The sequence below is a fragment of the Ambystoma mexicanum genome, chromosome 11 (assembly GCF_040938575.1).
Source record: "Ambystoma mexicanum isolate Mex_15411 chromosome 11, UKY_AmexF1_1, whole genome shotgun sequence".
NCBI lineage: Eukaryota > Metazoa > Chordata > Amphibia > Caudata > Ambystomatidae > Ambystoma > Ambystoma mexicanum.
The window spans coordinates 229,691,932-229,716,954 of record NC_090934.1 but is presented as its reverse complement, the minus strand read 5'-3'; the positions used below and the strand labels follow the sequence as shown (position 1 = coordinate 229,716,954).

Sequence of the window (25,023 nt, the reverse complement as noted above, 5' to 3'; positions counted from 1 at the left end):
ATACAACAGTACAGATGCATAACAGAGCGCTTTACAGAGGTATACAACAATAGAGATACATAACCGAGTGCTTTACAGAAGTAACAACAGAACAGATAGACTGCAAGGGGTGGGATGCAGAGGGGCACAGAGGAGGGGTACAGCTGTACCGGGTGGTGGGGAGGAGAGGGGCGGGCGGCGTCTAGCGAGTCAGGTGGCGCAAGGGGTGATGTGATGGCCTATGTGTTGTGGCAGAGAGACTCCTTGAGGAGGTGGGTCTTGAGTTCTTTTCTGAATTGTAGGAGTGTGGGGGCAAGTCTGATGCTGACGGTGAGTACGTTCCATAGTCTTGGGCGTAGGCAGAGGAAGCTTGTTTTCTAGTCCTTTCCTTTTTGCCGTGGCGTATTTCAAGTCTGCACGCGTCCTGGCTTATGTTGGTGCGCTGTCCGCCAAAGATACAGAGTTTCTCTGCGAGGTAGCTAGGTGACTTGAGGGCGACTGCCTTATAGATGATGCAGTAAGAGTGTGCCTTGACTCACACTCCCAACATTCACCTGCAGATGGCGATGTCCCCCACTACACCGTTTTATTCTGCACTACCAACATATTCCTTCAAGTGGTGCTCTGTCACTGCTTGCATTGCCACGCTTTATTAAAGTAACCTACTCCTCTCCTCCCAACTCTGCAGGCTCCTTTATTTTTCAGTACCTGCATCCTCCTGCAGGCTGCGCTGCATGGCTCCCCGTGATGGCCACGTATTACACCTTCCCTCATGTGAGGTGGGCAACCAAGCTTTGTTTTCTAGCGCCAAGAGACCATTCAATTTGTGGTGTGCTTTATGTGAACCCTTCCTAGTAATTCCACACAGATTGGGCACTCTTTCTCTCTTCTGCCCCCCTCCCCGCCCCTTTACTCCCAGAGTTGTACCTGCAAGTTGAGCTGTGATTTCAGTTGCCTTCATTCAGATCGCAGCTGCAGCAGGATCGCAACTCCCCGCCCCCACCAATGTTATGGAATCCAGACTGCAAAATACCTTTTTTTTCACTAACGATTAATGAGAGAGAGAGGAGAGAGAGAAAACACCACCAGTGCTGTTTCATAGAGACGGGAACAGCCACTAAAACCCCCTGGCTACCCATAGAGTATGGGGGTTCAGGGCACAACAAATAGCTTGCCGTGGTTATTTATGTCTCCAGGGCAGCCCACGCAGCAAGAAATACCACAGTGACGCGACTGTGTGAAAACAGTCTCAAGAAAAAAGGATCCAGAAACACAATCCCCCGCAGCATAGAATGTATTTCCTGTGCACACATTTACATTCTAAACTGAAGCCTTCTTAAATATGTATGCAGGAAAGTGGATCCTACCTTTTATGTTACCTATTGGGTTCCTGTGCGGAGTAAAGCTTACCCAGGGCATGAAAACACGTTTGGACATCCAAATGCCACGGGGGTGTTGCAAGAAATAATTGGATAATGAGGAGCTACACACACTTCACTCCCAGTCCTAGCATCCGGTCAGAGGCTTGTTACCCCCTACCCCATTTAATACTGGTGATTATGTTGTGTTTTTTTTTATTGGAGTATGCACCAGATTATCATAAAAGGCCATCTACACTATTCACAGATTGTAACCCCGAAAAATAAAATCCTTATCCAAAATAACCCTAATAACGCCTTATTCCAGCAGTGTCATCAATAAATAGTCAATATTTGCCCCACATTTTAAGAAATGTTTCTCCCAATCATTTACGTAGATAATACATATTTTCAGAATTCGTAATAAATCACATTTGCTTTCTCCAGTCCCCAATCACTTCACCAAGTGATATGTGTCCCATTTAGTTGCAACCGGCCTGTGAACCTCTTACGACCCATACAAATAGTAGACTTTCCCCAAAGAGTTGTAGCCCTCTCTCGCGTGCATATCCCACACAAAAGCGAGCAGACCTTCTGACTTAATGTATCCACCCACAGATCTTATCTGCCCACTGAATGTCCAGAGGTTTGGGCTACTTAGAAATGTGCCTATGATATGATAGGTTGTTTATAACGCGCTCAATACCCAGAGGTATCGGACCCAGGGATCGAACCTGTGTTGCTCCATGTCGTCTTGCTTCCAAGGCCAGCACGTTGCCGTTGAGCTATCCTCCCGAGACTGCATCTCCAGAAGTGGGTCTGTGTACTTTGTGGCTCATTTGATAAGTGTATAGTATAGTCCAGGGATCTGCAACCTGCTCTCCAGATGTTTTGGACTATGATGCCTCCCCATTTACTATGCTGCCTGGAGCAGGTGGAGTCCAAAACATCTATAGAGCCAAAACTGGAAGACTTTTGCTATAGTCCAGGGGTCTGCAACCTGTGGCTCTCCAGATGTTTTGGACTATGACTCCCATTATCCTTTGCAATTCGCTGTGTTGGCAAGGGTTGGTGGGAGTCGTAGTACAAAACGTCTGGAGATCTAAAGATTGCACGCTGCTAGTATAGTTGATGGGTGTCCAGTCAAAGGGTCGAATGAAAAAGGGTCGTATACAATACGTTCGACTCAAAGGATCGAATGCCTTTTTTTAAATGTGTTTTTTTGGGGGGGCTTGGTATAGGGAAAAATAGTGGTGTTTGGGCAAAAAACGTGGGTTTTGGGGGTAACCCCCTCAAAAAAAAATGCATTCGATTTTTGGGTTTTCGGTCCTTTTGATTCGAAACAATTGTATTTCGAATCTTTTCATTCGACCCTTTCACCTACAACCTAGTTGATGCATACATCAATATTGTGTCCTTATAAGAGCCAGGTGAGCTAGTGACGCACAAGGCAAAGTTCCCCAGCTCTACTCGCCAGACGAGTAGCCAATTTTAGCACAGCACTTTTGCAAAACATTGTCATTTTTCTCTCATTCACCTGCTCCCTTATCTGGTCAGCCCACCTAATACCTGCATGTATACCTCCAAGCTTTAGAATTTATGAAAATCTCTCCCATTTCCTATAATGAACCGTCAGAGTTGTAGAGCTGTCGGATTCTCTTTCATTTGACGTGTACATGAAGAGTATTTTTCAGTACCTGCCACTGATCCTACTGCAGCCTTGAGTGCCGCTCTGTGTCGCAGCAGGAATTTGCTAACAGTGAATGTTCTCCTCTGCTCCTCCTCACACAGATCGCTGCCGGCATGGCCTACATTGAGCGTATGAACTACATCCACAGGGACCTGCGGGCCGCCAACATCCTGGTGGGAGACAACCTAGTCTGCAAGATCGCTGACTTCGGCCTGGCACGGCTTATTGAAGACAACGAGTACACAGCACGACAAGGTAAGGACAGTAGCCCTTGTCCCATTTTGCCCCTTGGTCACTAACCTACACCCGGTGGGAATGCCACCTCACTTCTGCCCTCGGTTCTCTCATCCCATCTCTAATACCCACTTCATTCAATGATGCTTTTGCCCCAAAAGCCTACCCAAAGAACTCTGCCTTGTCTTACATCTCAACTTCTGACCTAAAGTCTCAAGACATCCTTCTCAACAACCAATTTAGCCCACTCTTAAACCTCAAGCTCAGTCCAGTTGTACCTCTCAATGACATGTTGGCATCCTCAGGCCAGCCTTGCCCATTGATCTCTGCCCGGCTGCCTCAGCACCATCTCATCCCACAAACTCAATGTTGTCTTGCCTTTCCAACATCATTAGACTCCTTAGCTCACCCCTTAGTTCTCAGTGCGTTTTTTCTCCTTTTTCTCCTTTCTCGACCTCCTAAGGGGTGTTTCTCCTTCTTTCTTCCCCTGTCTCATCTGATCCTCCTTCGGGCCGTACTCTCTGCCTCTGTGTTGACTCCTCTGTCCCAGATTCAATGCCTTGGGGTCTGTCTCCTTCTCGCTGCCCCTGCCATGGCTCCGGCCCCTTTCCGTATGCTTCTCACCACACCAGCTACGATCACCTTCCCTTTAGCTCCTCTTGTCGCTTGCCTCATATTATTTCTTTTACCCATCAGGTTGTCCTGCACCTCACTCAATGTTATCACTCACTCCTACTCTCCCTTATGCAGTCGCACGTTTGCTCTGCTTTCTTTCCCTCCTTTCCTATCGCTCTCTTCCCCTTTTCCTTTATATCATTTCATCCTCCCAGTCTCCCTTGGCCTGTAATCACTTCATGCACTGGCTTTACAGATCACAATGGCCGGTGACTGATCTCATGATGTCCCCAGAATCTTCCAGAGAACAGTGGCTGTGAGGGTCTTACTGGGTATTTTTTTATTTTTATTTATTTAAATTTATATAGCGCGCAAGTAACCCATGGGCATTGAGGCGCTGTTACTTGCAAGAGCTTAGTTACAGTCAAAGAGGCATTCAGCAGTACATTATGTATTCAACAGGCATAGAGCTGCTATTTTGGTTGGTACAGTTGGTCATTAAAAACAGTTTATGCACTGGAACATAAGAGATGTATTCAACTGGTGCGAGGAATCTTATGTGAATAAGATGGTTTTTATGGATTTGCGGTAGGTGCAAAGGGAGGCCTCACCTCGGATTATAGGAGGTAGGGCGTTCCAGTGAGTGGGTGCGAGATATGGGAAGCTGGAACCGCCAGCTCTGGCTTTTTTTTACTAATGGCACAGAAAGCATGTTAGTATATGGTGATCTGGTTGGCCTCGTAGAAGAGACGGGGTGGATCCTTTGGGAGAGGTAGGTATGGAGGGTGGATGGTGTGATGATGGTCATGGGAGCAATGTGCAAGCAGTCCCTTGAAGTTAAAAACTCACATGGGCTGTACTAGTCTTATTGGATGTGGTGCTCTTGTTGCATGGGGTCTTCGGAATCTCACAGTGGCTGCAAGGGTCTTACCGGGTGCAGTGGGTGGACGGTCTCATGGTCGCTCTTGATGATCCCATTGGTCCCGCTGACCTTCCTGGGGTGTGGTGCGTAAGCGGTCCCTCGATGGTTACAGAGACTCACACGGGCTGTGCTGGTCTTATGAGTTGTGGTGGTTGCCTAGTCACATGGCAACAACGGAATCTCTGTGGCTATGCAGGTCTTACTGAATATGGTGAGTTGATGGTATAATGGTTCTAGATGCTCTCTTGTCCCACTGGCCTTCCCGGAAGTGGTGTATAAGCAGTGCCTTGTTAGTTACTGAGGCTCAGAGTGGCTGTGCTGGTCTCTTTGAGTGTGGTTCTCATTGTGTGTGGTTGCATTGTGACTGCGAAATCTCACAGTGGCTGTGTGGGTCTTGCTGGGTGTGGTGGGTGAAATGTCTCATGGTGGGTGAAATGTCTCATGGTGGTTCTAAGTGCTCTCACTAGCCATACTCTACTTACTTGGGGTGTTGGCTGAGTTGTCTCATGGTGGTTCTAAGTGCTCTCACTAGCCATACTCTACTTACTTGGGGTGTTGGCTGAGCGGTCTCATGGTGGTTCTAAGTGCTCTCACTAGCCATACTCTACGTACTTGGGGTGTTGGGTGAGCGGTCTCATGGTGGTTCTAAGTGCTCTCCCTAGCCATACTCTACGTACTTGGGGTGTTGGGTGAGTGGTCTCATGGTGGTTCTAAGTGCTCTCCCTAGCCATACTCTATGTAATGGGGTGTTGGGTGAGCGATCTCATGGTGGTTCTAAGTGCTCTCCCTAGCCATACTCTACGTACTTGGGGTGTTGGGTGAGCAGTCTCATGGTGGTTCTAAGTGCTCTCCCTAGCCATACTCTACGTACTTGGGGTGTTGGGTGAGCGGTCTCATGGTGGTTCTAAGTGCTCTCACTAGAAAAACTCTAGGTACTTGGGGTGTTGGGTGAGCGGTCTCATGGTGGTTCTAAGTGCTCTCACTAGCAAAACTCTAGGTACTTGGGGTGTTGGGTGAGTGGTCTAATGGTGTTTCTATGTGCTTCCACTAGCCGTACTCTACGTTATTGAGGTGTTGGGTGAGCAGTCTCATGGTGGCTCTAAGTGCTCCCACTAGCCATGCTTTACGTACCTGGGGTGTTGGGTGAGCAGTCTCATGGTGGTTCTAAGTGCTCTCACTAGCCATGCTCTACGTACTTGGAGTGTTGGGTGAGCGGTCTCATGGTGGTTCTAAGTGCTCTCACGAGCCATATTCTACGTACTTGGGGTGTTGGGTGAGCAGTCTCATGGTGGTTCTAAGTGCTCTCCCTAGCCATATTCTACTTACTTGGGGTGTTGGCTGAGCGGCCTCATGGTGGCCTTATTAGGAATGTTGGGAATCTGTCTCTTGATTGTGTCACAGACTCATACTGACTCATCTTACTAGGAGTGGTGTTTGCCTGGTTGTGTGGTGGCACCAGAACATCACAGTTGCTATCCGGGTCTACCTGGATATGGTGGGTGAATGGTCGTATGGTGCTCTCAACTGCCACGCTCTCCTTGGAGGGAGAGGTGGGTGAGCAGTCTCAGGGTGGTTCTGGATGCTCTCGCTAGCCCCCGCTAGCGTCACTGGGAATCGAGAGGAAGCGGTCCCTTGATAGGGCCAGAGCCTCACCCTGGCTATGGTTATCAGTATCCCCTCACTGCTGATTATTGGCGAAGCTGATCATAATGGTCGTGTTAAGAGTGTGGTCTAATGGCAGCCTCAGAGACTCTCATTGGCTGGATGGGACTCACTGGAAGAGGTGGGATTGCTGTCTCATAGCGGCCTGGGGCTTCACACGTCTCATGCCAGCTGTACCTACCGGTGGTGGTGGTGGATGTTCAGTGTCCTGGTAGGTGCACGGTTTCCAGTACTCCCGCTGACACTGGCCGTGTTGGCATTTCTGGTAGTGGTGGGTATGTGTTTTTATATTGGCCCCAAAGCCTGACATTGGCTTTATGGCCTCGGTGGCGGGGGTGGGATTGCTCTTTCACGTCTCCTAGCTGCCTCACGTTGCCTTCACATTTCAGGTGCCAAGTTTCCTATTAAATGGACTGCTCCGGAGGCGGCGCTGTATGGAAAGTTTACCATCAAGTCAGACGTCTGGTCCTTTGGCATTCTCCTCACTGAGCTCGTCACAAAGGGGCGAGTGCCCTACCCAGGTAAGGGCCCAAAGGGCAGAGCAGTGCGGGTGATGGGTGCCCCAGCAACCACCAGGGAAGATACATCTAGATATTCTATCCTCATGAGGGAAAAACCTCAAGCGGGAGATCTGGGAGGTGGCACCTTGCCCAAGCTGGCCCGCCAATGGTGGAAAATATTGTTTACCAAGGGAAGAATGAATAAAGGAAGTACCTAGGGCGGTGGTGTATTGTCTTGCCCATGTAAGGAGGGTCCTAGCGGGGAACGAGGCATTACCCAGGAAAGGACCACCAGGGGCAGAGATCTGTATAGGATGTGGGCTTTGCACACGCAAGGGCCACCTGGGTGGCGAGCTTCTGTGCATGGGTGGTTTACCCCACCAGAGGGGTAGTGGGTGGATTAAGCAGGGGAGGACACACCAGGATGCAATCTGGGGCATTGGGGCCCTTGCCCGCGGAATGACCATCAAGGGAGATATCTCAGAGATGGGTACCTTACCCAGATAAAAGACTGGGGTAAGGAATCCCATGATGTGTGCCCTCGCTTCCTTGCACTCATTGTCCTTCGGCCTAGTGCTTTCACTCAAAAATCGCAAATACAGTCCATGTAGTTATGAAAAGGTCGTGAGAAAATGTGCAATATTCATATTGCAGTTTGCTAGTTGTTGTAATTACTCAAGGGTCCCAATTAACCAAAACGCTTATTTGGGTTCAGATCAGAGTTTCCCCTCTATTTATGTTTTATATGCTTATAAAGCGCTTCTCTCAGGAGTGAGAGGTTGGTCAGGAAGCTGATAGGTAAACCTCCACCTGAAGAAAGGGTGCAAGGCCATAGTGACCTCCGACCTTGCATTGTAAGTTGAATGAATACATTCAGAACAATTCCTTATAACCAAGTGTGGGGTATTTGGGAGTTTATTTTTAGCTGAAATACTGCTACAAAGAAAAACAATCATTGGCAAAGCCAACTGTTTGGGCTTTCGTGTAGGCGTGAGATAGGCATGTGCCAAGCACTGCCAAAATGGAACAAACTAGCCATAAAATGGCAACGGTATCCAGGCATTGTTTCGAAAACATAGTTTCGAATGCCAAAGTTTTGAAAAAAAATGCATCGAAAAAATGCATTTTTTTGTAGGAAAAGTTTTTTTTTTACTAAAATGTGTGTTGTGGTAGAAAAAAAGTGGGATGGGGTGAATGCATTTTTTCGATGCATTTTTTAGAAAAAGTTTGGCATTCGAAAATGTGGCATTCGAAAGAATCACTACGAACTGATGGCAACAGCTGGAAAATAGTGAGATTGCCTTGGTATACGTTATTGGTGCCTGGCAAATGCCTGTCCCGTGCCTACACAAAAATCCATAACTATCGGCTTTGTCAATGTTTGTTTTTAATACGAATTCAGTGCACGGAACAGATATAAATCAAATGGCTGTAGGGACACTTGGTTGAGACATGTATTGCCAATAAGATAGCTCAGGGGTTAGGAGCTCACTGCTGCGATATGTGTATGATCTGCAGGTTGCAAGTTTGAATCCTTGTACGGTCGACTCAGACTTTTATCTGTCCGAGATCGATAAAATGAGTACCAGTTTCGATTGGGTAATAATAATTGTATATAAAAATGTTAAGCGCCACATAAATAACAAGTTATTAATATTATGGCACCAGGAGCACATTTACAACTGCAGTAAAAGCCATTAACTCTCAGCATACTGCTTAGAACGAATACGTCAGCCCAACGGTTGGTGTTAAGGCTTGATAGAGCTAGCTTAAAGAAGTCCCAGGTAAAGTGTTTTGGACAGGGAGGGGGCATGTACTTGGTGGGAATGATCCTAGGGATTAGTATGGCCATGGGCAGTTAATGGATGAGTAAATAACCAAACACCCACAAGCTGTGTTCCTCCTCACATGCCATCTCCCTGTAACTGTACTCCAATGCATTCGTTTGGGTTCATGAGTGGCACTTTTGCACCCCCTAATATTAAAAACGAACAAGTTATTTATTTATTGGACATTTGTATGGCACCTATACACACGTGTTTCCAGGCACCACAAGACAAAAAATGGGAGGTGGGGGGTTATAGAAAAAAAAACAACAGTGATGGTTATGAGTCTCAGGAAGATAGCTCAGGGGCAACGTGCTCGCCTTGGAAGCAAGACGACACGGAGCACCACAGGTTCGATCCCTGGGTCCGCGCTTAGAAACCTCAGGGTATTTAGCGCGTTATAAATAACCTATCATATCATATATTGGCCTTGTGGTAATCCTACCGTGAGAGTGCAAAGACAAAGGTGATAAGTGCAGGGGAGGGAGGAGTAGTGGGCAGGATGGGAAGGGGTAAAGGGCAGCAGTGGGGTGCCCAAAAGGGGGTGATCAAGTGCTAAAGGATGCCAACGAGGGCAAGTGTCTGGAGAAAAATGGGAAGGGCAGCTAAGTGCGATGGAGAGCGTGGACCAGATTCGGGATAGTTCCGGGGAAGGGTGCCTGAGGGCAAGTGCTGGTAGGGGATGCTGAGGGAGACTGGTCAGGAGTGGTCTGGTCCCTGTTTGACTCAGAAGGGACCAGGCACCAGTCACAACGGCAGAGGGACATTAACACTGGAGGGGGAGAGGGAAGGAAGAGGAGAAAAGGAATGGCTTGAGAAGTTTCTGGAATTTAAGAAGATCCAGCTCAAGTCTGAGGGAGGCAGCTAGGCTTTTCCTGAGGGTGGAACCTGCTGAGGAAAGGGATTTACCTCCCACTATCTGCTTGGAGAAACGTCTGACCTGCAGAGAGTTGGAGCTAGAGTACTGAAGATCTCTAGCAGGGAGGTATTTAGAGAGAAAAAGCTGGACTTATAGATGTCCCCTGCCCCAGACAGCCTTGTGGATGATGCAGAGAGTCTTGCATTTGATCATTTCAGTCACCTGGAGCCAGTGGAGAGATTTTAGGGCTGGAGAGATGCGGTCCATGGGCTTGAGGCCTAGGATAGATCTTGCAGCCCTATTCTGGATTAGTTGAAGGATGTTGAAGGGAGGAAAGAGGCAGATTGAGGAAGAGGCTGTTGCATTGGTCCTGCCTAGAAAGAACAAGAGCTCTCAAGACGTTGAGCTTCTGGGGAAAGATGAGGAAAGGGAGAATGCCTCTGAGGAGGTGCAGCTGAAAATTTGACAACTTGGCAAGGTCTGTGATGTGTGGAGAGAAAGAGAGGGAGGAGTCAAAGATGACCCAAGTTTCTTTTCCTCACAATAGGGTGAGGGGAGGGGCCCCAAAGAGGGTGGCCAGAGAGTGGGGGTGGAGGGGAGAAACAAGGAGCAGCTGTCCCAATGAGAAGGATCTCCGTCTTACTGGCATTAAGGCATAATAGCAGTCACGCAGTCGGTTATGAGAGAGGAAGAGGAAAGAGAGCTGTGCATCATCAGCAGAACACTGGAAATAAGGAGAGAAAGTGGAGATCAAGTTGGCCAGAGGGGCTTTGTAGTTGTTCAAGAGCCATGGCGATAGGATAGAGCCCTAAGGAACGTGACTGGTAGGGACTGAGGTGGAGGGGAGGAAGGGGTCCATTTGCACTTGGGAGGGTCGGTCTGAAAGAAGGAGGTCAGCCATGCCTGTGCCTGGTCCGTGATGCCTAGGGTATCATGGAGATGATTTATGAGGATGGAGTGGTTGACAGTGTCAAGGGTAGAAGAGAGATCGAGGAGGATCAGAACAGAGGGAGAGTTAGAGTCCAGGTTCGAGGGCAGGTCTTCACAGGGGTTCAGGAGAGCAGTTTCCATGCCTCTGGATGCTCTGAAACCAGGCTGGTGGTCATGGAGGCAGCCAACGACTTCAATGTGGAGGGTCAGTTAGGAGATGACCAGCTTCTCTATGAGTTTGCCCAAGAAAGCGGTGATAGAGATAGGGCAATTGTTTGCTGGGAAAGGAGGGTCTGCAGATGGCTTTTTTTTAGGAGAGGGTGCACACGAGAGTGCTTGAAAGGTTTTGGGAAGGGGCCACTGGCAAAGCAATGGTTACAGAGGTCAGCCAAGACTGGGGCAAGAGAGGCAATGTTTCCTTGATAGTTCTGGAAGAACAGGGGAGCACCTGTTTGGAGGAGACTTTCATAGAGTGGACTACCCTAGAGATCTTGTCTGGTGCAATGGGAGAGAAGGAGAAGAGTACGTGGGGTAGAAAAGGGCCAAGGGAGGCAGGAGGCAAGAGAAGACAGTGGTTGGGGAGGATAGTAGATGACAGTGGGGACAGGATGTCCTGAGTTTTGGCAGAGAAGTGGGAGGCCAGAGCAGTGCAGAGGGCCTAGAATGGAGGAGAAGAGGAGGAGACTGCAGTAGGATTGGCTAGTTCCTTGCATATCTTAAAGAGTTCAGCCGTGCTATTAGTGGCCCCAGTAGTAATAGTAGTGGCTATTAGTGGACATGAGCCCTCTTCTTGGAGCAGATGTTGATACGATATTGCCTTTGGAGCAGGCGGCAGGCCAGTTTGTCAGAGGATGTACCTGAGGCCTGCCACTTAGGCTCAGCAGCTTTGCACTTGCGTTTCAAAGCTGCCAACTCATACAAGGAGTTGCATTCGGAGGCCAGCTTCATCTGGATTCTCATGACAGGGGCAAGGATGTCCACAGTGTTTGAGATAGAGAGATGGGGGTTAGCCAGAGCAGAGTCAGAAGGAGAGTCAAAGGCAGGGTCAGGAGGAGGAGGGATGAAGGTAGACTCAAACGCAGCGACTGACACATGCTTCATTGGTCAAATGACGGAGAAGGAGACTGGCATTGTGGGCAGAGGCATCATCAGGGGACAGGGGAGCTCAAGGTTGGAGGAGAGGAGAGAGTGGTCAAACCAGGAGAGAGGGGTAGTAAGAGGGGTGTCTGTTGGGATGAGAGCATCCAAGGTGTGCCGACTGAGTGGGTTGGGCCAGAGGGATGAATAGTGAGGGAAAGAGAGTCACAGAATTTGCGGAAGAGTACAGTGGCCAAATCTGGAGAGTCAAGGTTGATGTTGAAGACCCCAAGGAAGAGAAGTGTGGGGGAGGAGGCAAGGAGAGAGGAATAGAGATCCACCCGTACCAAGAGGAAACGGGGGGGGGCGGTGTCCAGGGAGCCTGTAGATGGTGACGAGAGTAATGGAGAGGGTAGGAGAGACAGACAGCCTACAGACGAGGCATTCAGGACGAGTAGGGTTGAGTGGGGATGATGGTGGCAGGAACCCACTCAGGGAAAATCAGAGCCATTCTGCCACCAGACCAGGAAGGCCTGGGATTGGACCTGATCTTGAGCCCTCAAGGAGAAGAGTGTTAAAAGCAGTGACAGAGCTGGCCTTGAACCACGTTTCAGTGAGAGCAAGAACCTCAAGGTCGAGGGCTTCAAGGAGGAGACAGATGTCAGAGGAATGTTTGACAGCAGAGCGAGAATTGAAGGTAACTAGTGAAGCTGGTTGCCCCCTTTAAATGTTTTCAGAGGAGGGCCACAGGGGTGGGGTGCCACCACAGAGGGAAAGGGGGGATGGGAGAAGGTGGGGTGGCATGAGAGCTGGGAATTTGAAAAGAGACGGTAGATGTCTGTCAAGAAAGAGGAGGTTGGGCTGAGAGCCCTGGACCATGATAGTGCCATTGCGATGGACATTAATGATGCACCTGGAAGATGTGAAGTAAGCCAAGAGCACTTCCCATCAGGTACCACCATCAATGGGTGAGGAAGAAAAAGGGGCCCAATACACCTGATGAAAGGAAGTTTGATTGTGTGCCAGGAAACACATATTTACAGGAATAAGTCCCATAACAAGATAGGAGTCATCAAGGGACAATGCTTGGGGGCACACCCATTATTTGGATGAGAACAAAGAAGGGCAAGATCTGAAGACATGGAAAGAAAGGGGGCCTAACATATGCAGCATGGAGAGGATAAAGACAGATTTTTAAAAAGATGTTTTGAAGGGTTGCAGACAGGGCAAAAAATGCAGTGGGCTTTGCTTTCCACAGTTAAATAATTAGTGAGGTTACATGCTTCCCTGCCACTGGAGGTGTCTTTTATTCCTGGCTTTCCTCGGCATGAACAATAGTGAGATGTATGAACCTATAATGGACTTTGAAAGGAGACAAGTAGAGTTTGGATTGGCCATTACATCTGTCCTTTCACAGCTAAGGGCCTTCCTTCCCCAAGATGTCCCTTTTTCTGTCTCCAAAAGCCACTGCACATGCATGTTCAGAACAAGCATTGGCAAAGCCAACGGTTTTGGCTTTGTGTAGCTAGTGATGAGCATTTCCAGGCACTGCCATAATGGTACTACCGGTCTATAATATGACACGAGTTGGCAAATGGTGTTAGAGACCTGGGCGTACTATGGTGGTGCCTGGTAAATTCCTATTTGATGCCTACAAAAGATCCAAAACTGTTGGCTCTGCCAATGCTTATTTTTAACAGGAATTTGCTACAAGGTGCAATTGCACGGACACACGTGTTGCTTATGAATCAAGTGGCTGAAGGGACACAGTTTAGATATTTTTTTATCACACAAGGTGCTGGTTTACAGCTGCAATTAAGCTGTTCATATTCAGAGCACTGCTTTGCCATAATATTTGGATAGCTCTGTGCTTTTAGGTTTTAAGGGGGTGCCAACGAGATTCTGGGGGTTATTTTAAGTAAGATGAGGGCGGGTAGTGGTTGGTAATAGCCATGGGAACTAGCTTGCCCATGGGCAGTCAATTGATGGGTAAAACCACACACCCACAGGCTGCCTGCCGCTCACCACATCCCGTCCCTCTCCTATCTTCACTTGCCAGGACAAAAGGTTTAGCTAATAAACCTAACGGCTAAATACCTACTAGCCAAAAGTTAAGCTCTAGGACAGAAAGGGCTCTCTTTCCAAACCTTGCGCAAGCCACTATCACACCAAGAGGAAACCTCCGGAGAAGTCACAAAAAGTTCCATTTAAATGCAATTGACTGGGAAGAAAGGAAGAGACAACTGAACTCGCTTGCACAGATAAACTACTAAGGTTTAGCTTTGGCGCAGTATAACATCATAGTAACGTAACAGAACCTAATCACAGCCTCATCGCCGACTAGCATCTTGGTAACCAGGCTTGATTTGCAGTCAATTTTCAGATAATGATTTCTTAATTTTTTTGTCCGGATCAGGACACTTGGAAACAACCAGATAGTACTGATAATCATGTCACCCTTCTCTATTCTTGAACAGTTCTTATATTTTACCTCTTCGTGTCCACCTGCATATTTTGTGTAGGCTCAGAATAAGCACAGTTTCATTGAAATCTCCCTCTGGTTGGGTCACTGCCGGTGTGTTCAGCTTTCCTTAACAGCACTCAGAGTCGCCGACTGTTTTGTAAGGAGGCCTTCCTTTCTTGGCCACTCCAGAAATGTAAACCTCAACGTATTATCTACTAAGATAGCTCCTTCAAGTTCTGAAGGGTATGGAGAGTCTATGAATGGGAAAGCTTAATGGGCTCTGGAGAACTTGTAGTCTGTAAAGGTTCCCCCATCTGTGAGTGACTCTTTCCTGGGGCGGGATCACAGCACCGGGAGAATGTACGGAGATACTGCGGATACTGGATCTCTTATGGGAGTGGTGTACAACTCCGGCCCTCAGGCCTAAAATCCTATCAGGTTTTCTGCATCACAAGCGAATATGTGAATGATTTTCTATTTCGATCCCTTGGATGCACATTTTTCTCCTGCAAGTTCATGCTGGACATCCTAAAAACCTGATAGGGTGCAGCCCTCAAGGATCAGAGTTGTGCACCACTGCATTAAGGGGATCACTCTACGGGGTACCACTAAAAGTCATCCGCAGAAAGACCCGGAGGCTTGCATCGGAGAGAGTGCTGGCTGGCCTTTGAGGGGTGGTGCCCCATGTGTGAGCATGCTCCAGGTAGCCCTCTTCCCCAGAGTACCTCTGGGTACAAGAGTTCATTAGTGGAGAGGTTTCATCAGTGGGGAGAGTTCATCAGTGGAGAGGGTGTGCGCAGGTTCTGTGGTGATCTTACTAACGTGTCCCATCTCTTTCAGGGATGAACAACCGGGAGGTGCTGGAGCAGGTGGAGCGAGGGTATCGCATGCAGTGTCCCAGCGGCTGCCCGCCCTCGCTGCACGAGCTGATGGTCCAGTGCTGGAGGAAGGACCCTGAGGAACGTCACACCTTTGAGTACCTCCAGTCCTTCCTGGAGGATTACTTCACAGCCACGGAGCCCCAGTACCAGCCAGGGGAGGACCTGTAAGGGCATCCACAAGACCCCCCACACCCTCCTTGAACCATCAGAAACCCCAGGGAGGAGACCCTGCACTTTGCATCTGGTACCCCAGAGGATTAGTCAATGGGGTCTTTTTAAAAAGTGTTAAGTACCTTTTTTTAATTCATTAACTGGTGGAGATCTCAATTGACCAACCGGCATATTGCCAGTAGCCGGACTGTAGTGCCTGGCCCCCAGGACACGAAAAGCGGGGTCTCCGTTAATTTGCCATATATATAGAGCACCCGTTTGAAGTGCATTTTTAAGAAGGCCTTCCCATAACTGGATGCAAGTTTCCACACTGCCCTACAGCAGGGTGTATGGCCCAGACTCTTAACATGTGTATATGTACTACCAAACAATCTCAATGCTACGAAGAGCATAGACAATGTGGGTAAATGCCACACACGTTGAGCCGTGGAAAAGAACATTGCCAATGCCCATCAAGACGGCAACTCCAAATGCTGCCCTTCATCGCGAGAGTTCACCCCAGGACCAAGGCACAAGCAGAAGCTGTGGGCGTGGACATTTTCTTGGACTAACGCCCGCTCTGTAGCTCCCATCCAGGCAACTCAGTCATGTCTTAATCTGAAGGCGGAGTCACTTCAGAGGTGGGCATGGGAGACCCTGAGGCCCCTTCCTGAGGCCCATGGATTGGAAATGGGCAAGAGGTGCTAAAGAGGGGCCGCAGCCTCCCGTGCCAGGGTGACTGACCCTCAGACCCGGGATTCTCCAGACAGCTTTGAAAGTTGACATCCTAGCATGGACCATTCCATTTGAAGGCAAAGGGTTTTGCCAACCTGAGTTTTATACTTTTAGGAAATGTATCAATTGTTAAGAGGAAACCGCACCAGAAGACTAAACTAGAGGGCGCTAATGAGTTCTAAGCCCCCCGGAGCTCTGTCTGTAACATGCACGGCTCGGGAGCTCATGCTCGCCGGGCCGATTCTGCCTTTTATATATTGGAAGTCTATTCAACGAGCGACATTGAGTTGGGAAATAACAGCATGGCCATGTGGCGTGGGTGTAGTGAATATCCACTGCATTTGTGGTGGTCAAGATACTTTTGAAGCCCCCCAGCTGGACCCCTTAAGCCGCACCACTGCCTATGTCTGGCCTTGCACAAGTGGAGGGTCCTCGGAGCACCCCTGCCTATGTTGGGATACTTTTACCATCTCAATCTTGCCCAACACATCCCTTGCCAGGTCCTGGATCCAAATCCAATTTTTTCATTGCCACTGTAGGGTGGGCTTCCCACGAGGTGTGTCCTGGCGACCACCTACTTCTCCATCCGGCCAATCGGGAGCCAGACAGGGGCTTCAGCTGTCCGGTGTAACAAGCACACTCAGAACGCCCTGCATGCGGATTCCAGAGAAGAGGGCGTGGGGGTGCAGGCTAAGGCCTGGTGGCGGCAAAGAAAAGCGACGCATCATCGGTGCTCACTGAGCACCGCAGGGATGCCAGAGGCACTATCTTACCAGGTGGGGTAAGGCAGGGAATTCCGGGAAGGCCTGGCTGGATGCACAGTTGGAGCATGTACCAAGCAACCTGATGGGGCTAAGGCAGGGTATTGTGGGAAGTCCCCTGTGACTGCAAGACTAGGCGAGACTTCCCTCACAGAAGAAAAAGCGCCACACTGCACCAGGGCGGGGCGGAACCAAGGGCCGGCCCTCTTATTGGAAGGGATGCAGTATTATTGCCAATGCCCAATGCCTTCCGAGCTAGTTGATGGACTGTGGAGGGAAGGGTGGTGACAAAGCACGGGATACTGGGAGAAGGTTTCAACTGTGACACGGCCACACGCTGCCACTGGTATGTTAGCTCAGTGGGCTAATGGTCCTGTTGCAGAGATGTTTTTGTAACGTGCAGGTCCCATGTGTTTGCATCCCTACTGGGGCAGGCACAACTTCTGAGATCGATGAATGGAATACCACTGAGCTGAGTAACATATGCCATCAATATGTACAGCGTCATGAAGCCGCCGCAATGATTACAAGCGCTATGTAAGAAAAGTTGGTGATGGTAGGACTCGCATGGCAGAAGGGTGGGCGTGCATGCGATTGCAGCCATTGAGGGGTGGTCCCCCTCCTGCATTGTCTTCTGGTTGGGGAGCTTTTTTTCTGTGTTAAACTAGCCACTGGTCCTGTATTTATACCCACTCTCTCCTTCTGGCATCTTGTTTGGAATGGTGGGGGTCTTCAAATGTCAGTGTCTGCTGTAGTTTGTGGGGGACCTTCAAGTAACCAGGGGCCCAGCTCTCGCACACCCTGGACCACCCATGGTCGAAGAGTATCAAAAGAAGTATTGGAACTATGTTCCCTGGTGGCCAGACCTGCTCCCCACAAACCCCATCGCCACACCCCCTCCCACGCACAATACAAACCCCCAAACAAATGGGGCTGCTGTTTAAGGGAACGTTCAGTGCAGTGCCCTGAAGGGCACGTTTCAACTGCTTCCTCCACTTGTATTTTAAAACGAAACCATTCGGTTTCTTTTTCTAATAAAAGTATAGGAACAGTAAAACTAAATTTAAAAAAAAGAGGAGGGGCTCCGCTCCCAAACGCCTCCCCCCCCCCCTGGCCCCCCAACATTTTCAGCTAAGTTACTCCACTGGGTCCCAAGTTATATTTACAGGAAAATCGTGGAAAGACCAGGGTCTGCGGGCAGCTGTGGACCTAGAGAGAGGTGCACCCTGGTGCCTCTTTGCTACTTGACCATGGCTCCACGTGCCTCTGGGCGCCGAGCCCTTGCCCCAGTGCCAGTGCCTCGCAGGAACCTTCCAGGGACTGCCCTGGGATCCTACCTCGCCCCTAGGAAGTCCTACAATGCCACTCCTTCCTTTTTCCTGGCTTGTCTGGGTGACGCCCCATGAGGGACCAGTTATCCGTGTCAACCCTACTTGCCTTTCAGAGTGCCCAGTCTGTACCTCGGGCCACGTGCTGTGTGTGGGCAACACGCGAACTTCGGTCTCGTAAAAGGTGCGCGAGGGCGTCTGCGGGCGCGGCTTAGTGACAACCCATCTCTGAGTGTCCACCTCCAGGAACAGCCATGCTTTGAGGTGCAGGGTACCTCCCCCCACCCTCTGCTAAAGTGGCAGCTGAACTGAGCGCTAGTTGCAAACTGCACAAGCCCCTCCCCCGGTGGGACAGTGACCTCATGCTTTTTACAGTATACTCAACTCTTCCTGGACCATGCGCATTATTTATAAATAGCGATAGAACCATTTATTTTGCCCCAGGAGCTCACACGCAAAAGGAGTGGAGCAGACGGGGTGAGCGCGACTGTGGATGAGCACGCAAGTGTGATAGCCGTGTTGAGTGCGAGTGCATCAGAGGGCGGCAACTACACTGGATGACGCGCGTCAGCACCACAGCTAGCGTGACTGTGTGTGCAAGCCATACCGAGTGCGGGGGCGGGGGAGACAGGGGAGGGGGTAGGGCGTGTGGCTGAATGAGAGAGTGTGTGAGCGGCCCAGAACACCGAATGCAAGTCAGAACGCTTGAGTAAGCTGGAAAGGGCCTGGACCAGCATTCAGTGAACGCCAGTGTGCGCATGTACCCAAACTGTTGTGATTGGGCATAATAAGTGTTCCACACTGAGTTGAGATGGGCATACGAGTGTACGTGGTGGAGTCACACGTGGGTGACAGTGGGAATCGAGTGACATCAAATTGGAACGAGGCGTATCGAGTGTGGGAGAGTGACAGTGGGTGCACGTAGGTGAGAGGCCGTTTACAGGTAGGAATGTGACGGATTACAGAAGTAGGTGCCCGTGGGAGAGTGTCAGAGAATGTACCGAGGGGAGTGACCATGCACGCATTTATGAGAAGTATAGGAGGTGCATGGCGAACTCCAGGGATGTGAGAGAGTGACCATATGCGCATTTATTAGGATTATATGAGGTGCATGGGGAATGTGAGGGTGAGTATGCGTGGAAAAGTGTCAATGGATGTGAGAGAGTGACCATGTGCGCTTTTATTGGAATTCAAGGAGGTGCATGGGGAATGTGAGGGTGAGTATGTGTGGAAAAGTGTCAATGGATGTGAGAGAGTGACCATGTGATCTTTTATTAGAATTCTAGGAGGTGCATGGGGAATGTGAGGGTGAGTATGTGTGGAAAAGTGTCAATGGATGTGAGAGAGTGACCATGTGATCTTCTATTAGAATTCTAGGAGGTGCATGGGGAATGTGAGGGTGAGTATCTGTGGGAAAGTGTCAATGGATGTGAGAGAGTGACCATGTGCACTTTTATTAGAATTCTAGGAGGTGCATGGGGAATGTGAGGGTGAGTATGCATGGGAAAGTGTCAAAGGATGTGAGAGAGTGACCATGTGCACTTTTATTAGAATTCTAGGAGGTGCATGGGGAATGTGAGGGTGAGTATGTGTGGGAAAGTGTCAATGGATGTGAGAGAGGGGCCATGTGCGCTTTTATTAGAATTATAGGAGGTGCATGGGGAATGTGAGGGTGAGTATCTGTGGGAAAGTGTCAATGGATGTGAGAGAGGGGCCATGTTCGCTTTTAATAGAATTATAGGAGGTGCTTGAGGGAATGTGAGGGTGAGTATCTGGAGAATGCAGACAGTGGATGTGAGAATATGAGGGTGTGCAGATTCGTTAGCATTATAGGAGGTGCATGGGGGATATGAGTGGGTACATGTGGAAACGTGGCAATGGATATCTGTAGAGGGTGACCATGTGCACATTTATTAGAATGGAGCACAGGGTTGAGAGTGAGTACATGCAGGAGAGCGGCATTGAGTGTGTAAAACAGAGGATCTCCGTGCACCCCTTCCAGTCAGGTTCCCTTCCCGCTCATGTTTTTATTTTTTATTCTCTTGCTCATGTGTACATACGGAATAATAAACCTTTCTTACAAGAACCCTGGTCTCTGAGTCTTTAATTACAATACCCCGAGAACTCCCCCTTCCCTATTAGAACATTGTTTTACATTTGGGGCCTAGTCCTCAAATTCAGTTACCACATCCACAGACATTCTTGTGACAATGGTGTTTTGCCAGGAAGCCTGGATGGGCTCACTGGATTGGCACATGTGTATAGAACTCGCCTCTAGGCATGCCTAGGTGCAAGGGATTGGCACATGTCCTAAATGTTTTTAATAAAAGGGTTTATGGAGGTAAAAGCAGGGCAGATCATCAGATCACTTGCCTGTGAGTCCATTTTGGAGCACATTCACTTCTGTTTCACGCCCACTCTCTCCACCCGGCTGATTGGCTCGACGGTTGCGGGGTCTGTGAGTGCTGAACTTTGTGGCACCTTGGAGTTAGGTTGATGGCTCGCAACCTGAAAGATTCTTTCCCTGCCGTTCAGCCCTGTTAGGCGGTCTTCTTTTTGCATAAAGCACTGTACAAGCAAGAACCTGTGTGATATATTTGTGGTAACAGTTGTGCATAGTAACATACCATAACATAACAGAAGGGTACCAAACTCTCAGTGCATACAAAGGTCAGATATATGCCCCGTCTCTTGCTACTTGCCGTGTTTGTCACACACGCACCATCACCTTTCACAAGGCCTAATGAATTCAGTCGGCAAAGGAAGCTCAGACTATGTTTCCTCACTATAGATGGCTACATATTACTATACTCGGATAGTCCACTCCTAAGTATGGCACCACTCTGCCTCACTGTGAACTAAAATGAAGTCTAGCATTAAATGGCATTAGAACACCTCTTAATGATAACCTTTTTGACATCAAGGTGCCAATCTCTATCAATTTTACCGTACTAGTTTGAACGCCCCATTCTCTTACCTTCTGTTCCGAGCTTCACTCCTCTTTATGCACAGTTTATACTTGACTAGACCAGTCTTGGCTCAGGGTTGGCATCTTGGAAGTTTGTCCTGTGGTATTACATATTGGGATGACCCGGCAAATAGGCCACCAAACTTCCAGGGTTGCCTGAGCACACGCTCAAGCCGTTTGTGCATCCGACATTAGATTGCGTACTAACTTTAATTTTCTGCTGTGGAAACTCAACCTAATCCACACAACACACATCATAGGACATGTCCACTGCCCCCCTCTTGCAGAACTCTGGTCCACGGGGTGTCCAACACCTGATGGGTTTTGGGGATCTACCTCATTAATATTCATGAGATACATTTTCTGAACATTGAGAATCATTGTATGCGAATTTATCTCATGAATATCTTTGAGGGATATCCTGAAAAACGGACATGTTTTTGGCCCTCGAGGCCTGGAGTTGAACAGCCCTGCACCCAGCCTTCTTCCCCTGCTCCATCCCTCCATCCCTGTGTGTTTAGCATCTATTTCCCACTTTTCCATACTCTTATCTTCCACACACTCATTTTCTCTCCTCCAGCAGACCTGGCTGGGGCTCAGAATGAAACACTGCAGATGAGCCTAGAGGCTCTGAAACCACTGCAGTATTGATTTGGTGCAGTATAAAATCAGATTAACATACCCTAGCGTATAAATGGAAGCAGCCTCCAGGTGTGCCAGGATGCAGAGGATTGGCACACATGTACATCCCCTCCCCCCCCCTTTAGACCTGCCTATGTGCCGGGATTTTCATAGCCTGGCATGTCTTCCCTTGCTTGTTGAGAGGATGTCTACTTTCAAATTCTCACGGTTTTGCAAATACTTGACCTGCTCGACACACACCTAAAAGGGGTTGTTTTTATAATTATGATAAACCAGTTGACTGCACGTTCAAAGGTGATGAGTTCATAATCATTTAATTTGAAAAATGAAAGTCTTGACGGGATGACAGGCTTCCCCGCCACCTGTGGCGAGTTATTCATCTCTGCATGTGCTCTCATGAGAGTTGTCCTAGAGCACGGTGATGTGGTGAAAATGTTTCTGGTAGTCGAAATCCCTGAATGCAAACACTCGCCCCACCTCAGATCAACATTTTCTGACCAGTGTGAGATTGGGGCACAACTAGACCCAAACACTGTGGGAGAGGAAGACCAACTCTTCAAATGGTGAGGGGTGGAGCCAAACTACTTCTGGGGGACCTGTGCGTGTTCTCCCACTCAGTGTTCCCTAGCCCATGCTTGCCTCCACGCCACACTAAGTACCTCTCCAATCTACCTTACCCACCGCACCCATTTTGTCCTCGCTTTTCTGACCCACCCACTATTAATCCTTCAGGCACCCTCTGTCCACCACTCTCACTCGGTTCCCATACAGCTATCCTCTATCCACCATGTCCAGTCATTACAAGTATGCCGGTCCGGTAACTATGGTGCCGGTAAGCTACTGGCACCGTTACTACCGGACCGGCATACTCCGAGTTCTGCGAGCGGGTGCCTTTCCACCAGCCAGGTCTGACCTGGCAGGTGGAACGGCACCCGCTCGCAGACCTTGACGGATGCACCAGCACCCTTCATCAATGGTGCCGGTGCATCCGTCCTCCCCATTCCCATTGACTCGAATGGGAATGGGGAGTTATATTTTCTGGCGTCCAGCAATGGTTAATTACTGGGACAGCCGGGGCTGTAATGCCACGGTAAGTCCCCATTGCTGGGCGCCGGAAAAAAAATTACTCTGGCGGCAACTGTGCTGTTTTTAACGGCACGGCTACTGCCCGACTCATAGTGAGGCCCATTATGTTCCCTCTTCACCCACTCTGTGCCCCTTAGTCCATTTTGTGCCTCTGTATCCCACTGTGAAGCTCTCTAATAAACTGTACCTAAAACACCCACTTTGGCCTCACTCCACTGGCAACTGTTTTACACTTTAAGCCATCCTGAACCCACCGCATACAGTCTATGCTTCCTTCACCCACTCTTTCACCCACTCTATGGCTACTTCACCCACCCTGTGCCTGCTGCACCCACATTGTGCCTCCTTTATTAACCTGTGCTCCCCTTAATCTGCTCTATGCTCCCTTCACCCAAAATGTGAAACCTTTAGCCGCCCTGTTCCCATTCAGCCATCCTGTACCAACAGCCTTGAATCTATGCCTCTTTCATCCACTATGTGCTCTCATCTACCACTATGTGCCCCCTATGCCCACGCTGTGCCTCCTTTACCCACCCCGTGTCTCCTTTACCCACTCTGTGCCTCCTTTGCCCACTCTGTGTCCCCTTTATCTGCTCCCCTCACCCACTATGTGCACACCCCATTCCCTGTGTGTTGACCACTCTTGTCCACTGCCCACCTCACCTATGTGCCATGCCTAAGCTTGTGCGATCATCCTCTATATGTCTCGTAGCCTCCTTTTTATAGCTATTTACAATAATGTGACCGATTGGTAAACTCTGTGCAGCCCATATCTTCTGCTGTTTTAGAGGACTCTTAAATGGCCAGAGTAGGCACAAGCAATGCGTCCCTCACAGAATGTTTCACCCTTTTGCTTGCAGCTGAACATATGCTTTTAAATCAGTTTCACTTCGCTGAGGAGTGGAGAGACATCACCCTACAGTATGGGTACTTGTTTCCACTCCATCGATCAAAGATCAGCCAGTCTTGGATACAACTGCCCATGTGCGGTCAGCGCTGTCCCAATGGAAGGCTTGGCAGGGGTCAAGTCCTAAACAAAAAGTGGGGGGACTCTGTCCACCCGCGTGTACCCTCGACTTGAGCCCTGGTGCTTGGCGAGTCATTGAGGACAGGTGGACCTTCCTCCCATTCCTAGAGGACACAATACATGCAGAGGTTGCCTGTGGTGTCATCTCTCGACTGCTTCTGGTGCAAGAGGGCAGAATTTACGAGTTCAACCTGTGATAGCCACAACAAGAGATCCCTCTAAAGCCACATGGCCCTCACACCCTCAAAAAGAGACATGGGCCTGATTCATAGAAGCGTTTTGCAATGGTGCAATCACATAGGAAAACGCTCTATGAATCAGGCCCATAGTCTTTTCAAGGGGATGGCAAGGGTCAGTTCAGCCAAATTAATGTGTTGGCCATGAGAGAACCGCTAGCATGTGTCTGTCCTTGGGGCTTTCTCAAAGTCAGGGAAACTCCACACTCTAGAGGTGGTGTAGGCCTTTTAACATATAGTCTAGGGAAGACATGCTTGTCCTCCCAGAGGAGTATATCCGCCATGGATTCCTTGAGGATGCAGGATCACTGCAAGCCCTGGAGTTGGTGCAGGCCTTCTAACATGGAGGCTACGGAAGACTTGCACGTCCATTTCGAAGAGAACATCCACCACTGAAGGTTCCTTGACTCTGCAGGTTCCCTGCACACGCTGGAGTTGGTACACGCCTGATAACATGGAGGCTACAGAAGACTAGCAAGTCCATCTACAAGAGAACATCCACCACTGAAGGTTCCTTGAGGCTGCAGGTACCCTGCACACGCTGGAGTTGGTACACGCCTGATAACATGGAGCCTACAGAAGACTAGCAAGTCCATCTAGAAGAGAACATCCACCACTGAAGGTTCCTTGAGGCTGCAGGTTCCCTGCACACGCTGGAGTTGGCACACGCCTGATAACATGGAGCCTACGGAAGACTAGCAAGTCCATCTAGAAGAGAACATCCACCACTGAAGGTTCCTTGACTCTGCAGGTTCCCTGCACACACTGGAGTTGGCACACGCCTGATAACATGGAGGCTACAGAAGACTAGCAAGTCCATCTAGAAGAGAACATCCACCACTGAAGGTTCCTTGAGGCTGCAGGTTCCCTGCACACGCTGGAGTTGGTTTGGGCCTTGTAGAATGGAGCATAGGACTTGCGGGTCGATCCTGCAGAGAATATCCACCACCAAACATCCTGTGAAGCCGATGGGTCCTTGCACATTCTGGAGAGATTGCAGACTCTACATAAGAGTCCACAGAGGTTCGAGAGAGACCAGTGGTAGAATAGTGCTCTTCATGTTGACCTCAAACCATGTACATATGACAGATAC

General features: G+C 49.2%; 1 protein-coding gene across 5 annotated transcripts in view; it reads left to right on the top strand.

Annotated features, from left to right (window-relative positions):
• The window catches only part of FGR (FGR proto-oncogene, Src family tyrosine kinase), a 367,556-nt gene extending 347,499 nt beyond the window's left edge, over positions 1-20,057 (top strand). For all 5 annotated transcript variants that reach the window (XM_069622908.1, XM_069622907.1, XM_069622909.1 and 2 more), the window contains 3 exons: positions 3,129-3,282; positions 6,850-6,981; positions 14,957-20,057. In XM_069622908.1, coding sequence (XP_069479009.1) covers positions 3,129-3,282; positions 6,850-6,981; positions 14,957-15,165 — 495 coding nt within the window. In that variant the 3' untranslated portion in view covers positions 15,166-20,057. The remainder of the gene's footprint in view (positions 1-3,128; positions 3,283-6,849; positions 6,982-14,956) is intronic.
• Positions 20,058-25,023: the final 4,966 nt, after the last annotated feature.